General features: G+C 38.6%; 1 protein-coding gene across 1 annotated transcript; it reads left to right on the top strand.

The window, feature by feature from the left end:
• Positions 1-9,447: 9,447 nt before the first annotated feature.
• Positions 9,448-10,125, top strand: LOC149155730 (dirigent protein 11-like). Its single transcript, XM_089444869.1, has one exon. It carries the CDS (start codon positions 9,482-9,484, stop codon positions 10,001-10,003), a length of 522 nt encoding a protein of 173 aa, XP_089300995.1. The 5' UTR covers positions 9,448-9,481; the 3' UTR covers positions 10,004-10,125.
• Positions 10,126-10,630: the final 505 nt, after the last annotated feature.

Below are 10,630 nucleotides of genomic sequence, written 5' to 3' on the forward strand. Positions count from 1 at the left end.
ACATTCCTACTTGACAGAATCAATAAATTCATGCAAATGACTACTAGTATTTCACCAAGTAGAACAATAATTTAATAAATGCCACAAGGGAAAGCTTAACAACATGTCTCCAGAGAACTTCACCCAGGTATGTAGGCCATGAAGCATGTGCCATTACCACTTGTGGTAAGTTCCTTTTACATTTTCCTAGTAATTTAGCTAGAACAAGCTAGTGACTTATGTTTATTGGTGAACAAGAAAATATAACCCCTTTACAATCCAAGTCAATCACCGAAATTCTCTCTAAATTTCATCATTTGATATAAACCAGTTTTTACATTCTTATGTGTGAAATTTCATCCTAACATATCCCAATTAGATAACCAAGAACTAAATGAGAGGAGCCCATATTCCATGCTAGATATTTCCAAAAGTTGTGTTGATGGTGATTTAAAGTTATAGAGTGGTGGCGATCTCGAGGAGGGACACGTGGATGTGACTGTTTAATTCTTTCGGTTCTGAGTTAAGTTTGGTGGCAGGGTTTTTGGTATGCGACTTTAATGGGTTTTATTGTATGTCGTCCTCTGCTCTGTGCTGGCCTCAAGCTTGCAACCTTGGATTATCACTTTTGTCGAGGGTGTTTGGAACTCATTTCTCCTTTTCTTTGGTTTGGCTCTGTGGGTGCTTTGTGCCTTCACCTGGTTCTTGTGATGGTTGGTAAGTATCGTGCCTTGTTTGTCCCATATGGTGGTTTGTTGTGCTTTGCTAGTTCTCTGTGGTCTATTGATGTTGTGCCTCTACTCGTTCTCTATAACAATTCACTGCTCTAGTTTTTTTTGGGAGGCTTTTAGGTCTTCTTCCTTCCACAAGTCTATTTGTCTATGTTATTTGCTTCAAGCTCGTCTCTGCTTTGTTTTTGGTGATTTGTATGTTGGGTCTGCTGACTATTCTGCTCTGCAAATTCAAGTTCCTGTCTAGCTGCTGCATGGGATGGCTCGGCGAACTTGCTTTCAAGTCAGCTTCTACTTCCCATTTCAATTCACCCCTTGTTTTTGAGGTGCTAACACTCTGGCTCCTTGGTGAGTAGGCAGAACACGTCCGTGGCTCTTCTGCTGGTGGAAACCCTCTATTGTGGGTCTCGGCTCTCATCCTCCATCACGAAATCGATCCTCCTCCAGGTAAAAACCCTCGTTCCTCTTCCAGTTGGCTATTCACTGTTGTTTTGGTTTCGTGGCTCAAACTGACCGCTGCCATGCTATGTGGTGGTGTGCAGGCCCTTCCAGGGGAGCGCTCCTCCATAGCTTGGTCCATGGGACTATTCACGGGCTTAAGGAAACACAGGTAGGGTCTTTCCTTGGCTGTAGCAGTTTCTTTCTTTCTTTGTTGTGTGTTTAGTCTGCAATTACTCTATCGCTTGCTCTTGTCTATATGATAGCTATGCCCTTGGGGTTTTGGTTCCTTTGTGTCTGTATGTGATCTCCGAGGTGTTCATGCCCTCGCTGTTTGATTTTGGCCTAGCCTGTGGACTGTAATGTGTTCGGTTTTCATGGGTTTGTAACCCTCCATGATTTCTAGATAATAGGTTCTATAGAGTGAATTTTGTTGAATGAAAAATATGAAAATGCAATGTACAAGAAATGCTTTTGAATGCGGCATATAATAGTACCTCGGTTTTGTTTTGTTGAGAAAAGAAATCTATATGCTGGTGTACCTCTATTTGGTTCTCGGTTTTGAAATGCTTCCTATTACAAATGCTTGTCGATACTTATTCAAATCTTTTGAATAAATGGTTTCACTGTCTTGCTTTCATTTTGATGCCTGAAACATCTATGCACAGGGAATATAATAAAAATCAATTTACTTCCTTAATGATAGATTTTGAATTGTTTACTATTATATAAATTCAAATAATGGTGAATTACAACTTCTGGGCTCTCTCACCTCTCTGGATGGTAGCCCTTCCATCCTCTTCAATTTTCCCTTTTCAATACATTATTAGTAGTTTCTTTACAGTTGAGGAACTTTTCCTCAATTACTTTTCAGTTTTTCAACAGTTTCTTCAAACATGTCCCTAACTAATCCTATCTTGATCTGCTTGCCTAATTTTAAAAACTAACAATGGTTGAGTCAGTCTTAATTTCAAATGAAACAAAATGAAACATAAACTCAAAGTGTTTCCCTCTCTTTCCAACAAAATAAAATAAAATAAAAACATTTCCCAGTTGTCGCCTCTTCACTCAGATGCTCCTCCATCAGGCTCCTGGGGTAAATTAAACTCATGGATCCTATCCATGAGCTCTTCAATAGAATACCCACCACTTTGAATCTAGCCAGCATCTAACCAAGAACTATCTTCAATAGGATGACCCTTCCACTTGACTAGGTACTGCAAATATTCTTTCCTTCGAGTCCGTCTGGCCACCTAGGTATCTAGGATCTGTTCAATCTCTAGAGGCTTCGCTGGGGGCATTTGTTAAATCCACAAATCATTCTCATTCTAGGTGTCTCATGTTCATCTTTATGAATTGTCTTCCTCATCTGCTGCAATGTAGGGTTACAGATCCGCCACATTGAAAATGGGTGAAATTCCAATACCTGGGGGTAACTGCAATTCATAAGCATTCGCAGAAAATTTCTGAAGTATACTGCAAGGCCCAATTTTTTTCCATTTCAACTTGTTGTATTCACCTTTAGGAAGCCTCTCCTTGCATAGGTGTGCTAATGCCAGGTCTCCTACGTTAAATTGTACCTCCTGCCTTTTCAAATCTTCCTTCTTCTTGTATTTTTGGTTGCTATCTTATAATTTTAATTTCACCTATTCATGAAGATTGTTGATTGCCTTTGTGAAATCTTCACCATCAGCACTCCTGTGCCCCAACTGTCCCAAATCTCGTAACTCATGTACTCCACGTGGGTGCATTCCGTATAAGATTTGGAAAGGACTGCTACCCGTGCTTCGGTTGGGTGAATCGTTATAAGAAAATTCCGCTTGTGCAAGCATACGATCCCACTATCGAGAATTTTCTCCAACCAAACTCCTCAATAGATTTCCCAGACTTTGGTTCACCACTTCGGTTTGACCATTGGTGTGCGGATGATAAGCTGATCTGAAGTTTAGTTTGGTGTCTAATTTTTTCCATAGGGTTCACCAAAAATGTCTTGTAAGCTTAACATCTTAGTCCGAAACAATAGACTTCAGTAAGCCATGTAATTTGACTATCTCGGTAAAGTAAAAATGTGCTACATGTGTGGCGTCACTAGTTTTCCTGCATGGAATGAAATGTGCCATTTTGGTGAAATGATCCACCACCACCATGATGGAATCGAATCCCCGTTGTGTCTTCGGCAAACCTAAGGTCTTGTCTATGCCAAAATGCCCGGATAAACCTCCATTATGCTTTTCTTGGATTAAGTTCTCTCTCATAGAACATTCCAGAATACACAATTTCCCTCCTTTGAACAACAACCCTTCCTGCATATTATAGTCCAGCCATGAACTATTATCCTTCAACAATGGATTTTGGCAAGCTTCATAAGCTTCCTTAAGATATTCATTTGCCTCATACAAGTCCTTAAGATGTTCAAATCCTAATACTTGTATCGTACTTTCCTGTAGGATCAAATTCCTCCTGCTTAATGCATCTGCCACTTTGTTGGCTTAACTGCTGATGTGTTTCAACACAAACGTAAAACTCTGCAAGTACTCCACCCACTTCGCATGTTTATGGTTCAACTTATGCTTTTTCATAATATACTGCAACAGAGAGTTGTCTGAAAATAAGACAACTTCATTGGCCAACAGATAATGTCTCCAATGCTTTATCGCTTGAACCACTACATAAAATTCCTTGTCATAAGACGTGTACTTTTGCCTACTTTCACTTAGATTCTCACTGAAATAGGCTATGGGCTTTTCCTCTTGGCTAAGTACTGCACCAATGGTTTTCCCACTGGCATCAGAATGAACTTGAAAAAGTTTCTTAAAGTTTGGTAATCTCAAAATCAGTTTTTCAGTAATTTTCCTTTTGAGCAGCTAACAACTATTCTCTGCCATTTATGTCCGATGGAAAGGATGATTTGCCTTCTTAATAGTGTCCACCATGGGTACACAAATCCCACTGAATTTTTTAATAAATCTCTGATAAAAACTCGCCAATCCATGAAAACTCTATACCTCAAACAAACTTTTGGGAGACAAACAGCTAACTATGGCTGCAACCTTTTCCGGATCCATTTTTAGTTCATTCTCAGAGATCAAAAATCCCAAATAAATTAACTCTTTCTTGAAAAAGGAACATTTCTTGAAATTTATCAGTAATTTATTCTGCTGCAATTTTTCTAATACATACCTCACGTGTCGAAAATGCTCTTCCTTCGTCTTTTTGAATATAAGTATGTCATCCATATATACAATCACAAATTTATCAATGAATTCCTTCAGCATCGCGTTCATTAACCACATGAACATGCTAGGGGCATTTCTCAATCCAAATGGCATAACCAGCCATTCGTACAAGCCTTCATTAGTCTTGAAAGTTGTCTTCCACTCTTCACCTTCTTGAATTCTGATTTGGTGGTAGCTACTTTTCAGGTCTATCTTTGAAAAGTATGCTGCTCCACTCAAACAATCCATCATATCATCCATCTGAGGTAAATGGAACTTGTACTTGATAGTAATCTTGTTAATGGCTCGGGAATCCATGCACATTTGCCACTCACCTCCTTTCTTGGGAGCTAAAACAGTCGAAACTGCACAAGGGTTTAAACTCTCCTGAATTAGTCCTTTATCCAATAACTCCTACACCTACTTCGGGATTTCTTCATTATCCTTTAGACTCATCTGGTAGGCAGCCTTGTTTGGCAAATTGGACCCTGGAATAAAATCAATATGGTGACTAATGCTCTGCTTCAGTGGTAATTTGTCTGGTAGATCATCTACCACAATATCACTAAAATCTTGCAGCATGTCCTGTATCTCCTTATGTAAGTCAGTGACTTCAGTATGGATCAATACTGGTTTTGGCCTTCACACAACTGCATACTTCACCTCATCATCCTCCATCTGCTGCAGAAACTCTTTTCCGCCTAACAGTGGTGCTTTTGTCCCACTAGTTTCTGCAACATCCTCTTCCTTCCTGGGCACTACGGTATGCTTTATCCGATCTTTAACAAACTTGTAACAATTTTTTTCCCCGTCATGGATGACTTTCCTATCATACTGCCATGGTCTACCCAACAGAATATGGCACATGTCCATAAGCATGATATCGCAAGTCACCTTGTCTTTGTACTTGACAATATGAAACTCTACTTCACACTGCTCATCGACCAGCATTTGGTGACCTTTCTGTAACCAAGACACCCTATATGGAGTTGGGTGCTTCAACTTCTTCAAACCCAATTTTCCCACCATTTCAGTAGCTACCAGATTATCAATACTTCCACTGTCTATAATTAATTTTCACATTTCCCATGTGACTTGCATACAATCCAGAACAATGCTTTCCTCTGTGTCTGATCAGCTACTTCCTTAGCTAGTTTTAATAATACCTTGTTCAACACCAAGGCTTCCCCGATTTTTGGCATATTTTCCACCTCCTGTGGTGGTGCCTCCGCTTCATCGGGATGAGTGACATATTCTCCCTTATGTCTAGTTTGTTCATTCTCAGGATATCTAAAGGATCTGTGTCCCCACTTGTGACACTTGTAGCACTGATAGGCATTTCCTTTGCATCTGCCATTACCTCTTCCTCGCTGGTATGACCTTCCTCCTCTAGTGTTACCTTCCCTTTCACTCTGTCCCGAAGTCTTCTAACTGCTGCCCTCTTCATTGCTATTGGCAGTCCTACCTCTACCAAAGCTCTATCCCTGACCTCTACCAGAACCACGTCCTCTTTTGGAATTTTGTTTCCTAACAATCTTTTCCTTTGCCTTCAAAGCACTCTGATAATCTTCCTCTATGGTCTTAGGGGAAAGGATACTAATTTCATTTAGGATCTCCATCTGTAGACCATTTACAAACCTCGTTGTTTTCTCAGGGGTATCTTCAACATAACGAGCTCTTAGGTTAACTTTATAAAATTCTTCAGTATATTCCTTCACGGTCATCATTCTCTACCTTAGGTTCTGTACTTATCTATAAAGGGCAGTTTGATAATCTTTAGGCAAAAACTTGCTCTTCATTCTAGCAATAATCCTGTCCCATTTTTTAATCAATGGTTTGTTTAATCTCCTCCATTTTGCCTGTACACTGTCCCACCATAGAGCTACATATCCCTTCAATTTGGTGACAGCAAACCTGATCCTCTTGTCTTCGTTGATTTCTTCATACTCAAAATATTTATCTAGTACACTTATTGAGTCTAACAATGCCTCTGTGGACAAACTGCCATCATAATTAGAAAGCTCCAGTCTTGGCTTGCTGCTAGCCAAAAAATTTACCTTAATAGCTTAATTTCTGGTCCTTCGTCATCTGACCTATCTGTCGTGGCTATGTTTTCCTCCTCACTGTCACCCCAAACTTCCAGATCTCTACACCTTCCTGCGTCCACTGCTACCAAACGTGCAGTTAAATTCCTAATTTCTTCTCGTAGCCCTTCATCTGCTACTCTTCTAATGGCTCTTCCTCGACCCCTTCTTCCTACCTCCATCTTTACTGAGAGAAAGGAAGAATAAGCTCTGATACCAAAAATTGATGGTGATCCCGAGGAGGGAAACGTGGCTATGACCGTTTAATTCTTTTGATTCTGAGTTAATTTTGGTGGTAGGGTTTCTGGTATGTGACTTTAATGGGTTTTATTGTATGTCGTCCTCTGCTCTGTGTTGGCCTCGGGCTTGCAACCTTGGATTATCACTTTCGCGAGGGTGTTTGGAACTCATTTCTCCTTTGCTTTGGTTTGTCTCTATGGGTGCTCTGTGCCTTCGCCTGGTTCTTGCGATAGTTGGTAATATCATTCCCTGTTTGTGTCATATGGTAATTTTTTGTGCCTTGCTGGTTCTCTGTGGTCTGTCGATGCTGTGCCTCTACTCGTTCTCTGTAGCAATTCACTACTCTAGTTTTTTTTTGGAGGGTTTCAGGTCTTCTTCCTCCCGCAAGTCTATTTGTCTCTGTTATTTGCTTCAAGCTCATCTCTCCTTTTTTTTTGCTGATTTGTATGTTGATGTTGGTGACGGTTTGGCTCTGCAAATTTAGGTTCCTATCTAGTTGCTACATGGGATGGCTCGGCGAACTCACTTTCAAGTAAGTTTTGCCTGCCCATTTTAATTTCACCCCTTGTTTTTTAGGTGCTAATGCTCTGGCTCCTTGGTGAGCAGGCAGAACGCGTCCATGGCTCTTCTACTGGTGGAAACCCTCTGTTGCGGGTCTCGGTTCTCATCCTCCATCACAAAATCGATCCTCCTCTAGGTAAAAACCCTTGTTCATCTTATTGTTGGCTATTCACTGTTGTTTTGGTTTCGTGGCTCAAACTAACCGATGCCCTACTCTGTGGTGGTGTGCAGGCCCTTCTAGGGGAGCCCTGCTCCACACCTTCATCTTGGGGACTGTTCGCGGGCTTAGGGAAACCCAGGTAGGGTCTTTCCATGGATGTAGCAGTTTCTTGCTTGCTTTGTTGTGTGTTTAGTCTGCAATTGCTCCGTCGCTTGCTCTTGTCTATAATTCGGCTTTGCCCTTGGTGTTTTGGTTCCTTTGTGTCTATATGTGATCTCTGAGGTGTTCACACCCTCGCTGTTTGATTTCGACCTAGCTTGTGGACTGTAATGTGTTTGGTTTTCATGGGTTTGGAACCCTCCACGATTTCCAGATTATAGAGTTTATACAATGAATTTTGTTGAATGAAAAATATGAAAATGCAGTACAGGAAATGCTTTTAAATGCCGAATATAATAGTACCTGGGTTTTATTTTGTTGAGAAAAGAAATCTATATGCTGGTGTACCTCTATTTGCTTCTCAATTTTGAAATGATTCCTGTTACAAATGCTTGTCGATACTTATTCATATATTTTAAATAAATGGTTTCACTATCTTTCTTTCATTTTGATGCCTAAAACATCTATTCACATGGAATATAATAAAAATTAATCTACTTCCTTAATGACAAATTTTGAATTGTTTGCTATTATAGAAATTCAAATAATTGTGAATTACAACTTCTAGGCTCTCTCTCGTCTCTGGATGGCAACCCTTCCATCCTCTCTAATTTTCCCTTTTCAATGCATTATTAGCAGCTTCTTTATAGTTGAGGAATTGTTCCTCAGTTACTTTTTAGTTGTTCAACAGTTTCTTCAAACAAGTCCCTAACTATTCCTATCTTGATCTGCTTGCCTAATTTTAAAAGCTAACAATGGTTGAGTCAACCTTAATTTTAAATGAAACAAAATGAAACAGAAACTCAAAGTGTTTCCCTCTCTGTCCAGCAAAATAAAATAAAATAAAAACATTTCCTGGTTGTCGCCTCTTCACTCGGATGCTCCTACATCATAGAGTTAAAATTAAAAATTTATTGATTTGATTATACATCAATTATCTAATTAAAGTGATAAAATCTATACAATGCTCTTACTGTACTTGTTGTTGCGCATTTGGCACTTTCAAAGTCTACCATCTATACACTATATTGCACATTTGGATACATTATATTTCACTATATTGTCTTTGAGGGACCAACCTCCAATAGACAATATCTTTAATACAATAATTATCCAAGGCATATTGTACAATGCTTCCACCTTTATATATATTACTTTCTATCATTCTAGAAAATGCTAGTGGAAGAACATTTTAGTAGGAAAACCTTATAGTATGCCCTCTTACAAGAGTTATGTTCACACTACTATGATCATTTACCAATATTATCATTTCTTACATTACAATACATAATTTATCTACTAAAGTTAGTGTGGCTATAGCCCTGACATTTTGAAAGAACTCTAATCAATAAAAAAATATGCCAAATAATCAAGAAACAGTCTAAATATCTTCAAAAAGAACTCTGAATCAATAAAAAATATGCCAAATAATCAAGAAACAGTCTAAATATCTTCAAATGCCAAACTCTTCCTTCTAATAGACTCCAAAATTATAAACCCAACATTATTATCACTACCCATGTTTAGTTATTTATAATGTTAGAAATGATAGTGGACATGCCTCCCTCAACCCCTCCTAAGTCCCTCCTTGCTCACCCCATATGATATCAAAATTAATCACTTGAAATTCTAACCTCTCTTGACACTCATCTTGTCGATCAACCATAAAAATGACTGTAGCTGGCCTTTGAAAATGCAAACACTTTGGAGGTTTAATAATGAATGTCGTTATGAAAACAACAAACAAAAGCATCTTGTGAATAGCTCAATACTAAAATCTCAAAAGCCAGTTGGGTTTAGGATCTGGAAGCTATGTCGTTTATGGATGGTGGCGCCTATTTATTCATCAGCGCTGCAATACTATCTCGCAAACTCCCCCATCTATATATTTGTAAGTTCTCCCATTCCTGTTCCATGGCTTCAGTGCTTTTGTTTCCAGTCATGGCCATCATCGTCATCGTCTCCCTGCAGCCTGCTGCGGGTGAAAGTGAGATGAATATGATATTCTACTTGCACGATAATCTGAGCGGACAGAATGTGACGTCGTTTCCAGTGGCGGGATTAAATGGTTCTTCTTCAGACGCGGGCAAGTTTGGAACCCTGGTAGTTACCAGCGATGTCATAACCAAAGGACCAAACTCCGGCTCTGACAATATTGTGGGCCGAGCTCAAGGGACGTACGTGAATACAAATCTGGTTACTGGACTTGACTTCTCAATGGTCTTCACGCTCATCTTTGAGAATATGGAGTACAGCGGCAGCACTCTGGAGATCCAGGGAACCGATAGGTTCGATCAGCCGCAGTGTGAGTATGCGGTGGTTGGCGGAACGGGCAAATTCAGATTTGCTCGCGGCTATGCCGTTGTTACCACGGAATCCATCTCCGCACCCTATGCTGTCCTCAAATTCAACACCACCTTTCTTATTCCTTCCTAGTCAAAATGAGGTTCTTCTAACTAAGTACCTACTAAATAAGGTCATGGTATGATCAATAACGGATAAGGGTGTTTCCAAGTCAACATTTTGACTTTTTGTCGTGTGATATATAAATGTATTTTATTGCCTATCAATGTCAACATCCAATTATATAAGTTTGTAATTTTCCCTTGGCATTTTTTATTATAAAAATACATATCAGTTTGAAAATAGTATTATTATTATTTTAAAATTATTTCATTATTATTAAAATGTTAATAATTTTGTTTCGTATAATTTTAAAAATAATATATATATATATATATAATATACTTTAATTTTATTAAGAAATAATTAATAATATACAAAGTTTGAATCAATTTTAGTATCATATTTATTTAAAGATAAGTTACAAATTATAATAATACGGATCATGCCATATCCATCTTATAATAATGGTTGATGTTATTTTATAGAGAAATGTGTTTATCCTAATGTCATTAGAGTTACAAATAGTTTTATCTAAATCAATGAGTTATTATTTAAAGATAAATTATTATTATCCTAAATAAATAGTATAAATAAAGGTAACAAAAAAACTTGATGATTTGTAAGGTAACTTGCAAGATAACATTTCATAGTCCCCAT

This window comes from Pinus tabuliformis, chromosome 9 (assembly GCF_031772625.1).
Source record: "Pinus tabuliformis cultivar Carrire ecotype Pingquan chromosome 9, CPIR1, whole genome shotgun sequence".
NCBI lineage: Eukaryota > Viridiplantae > Streptophyta > Pinopsida > Pinales > Pinaceae > Pinus > Pinus tabuliformis.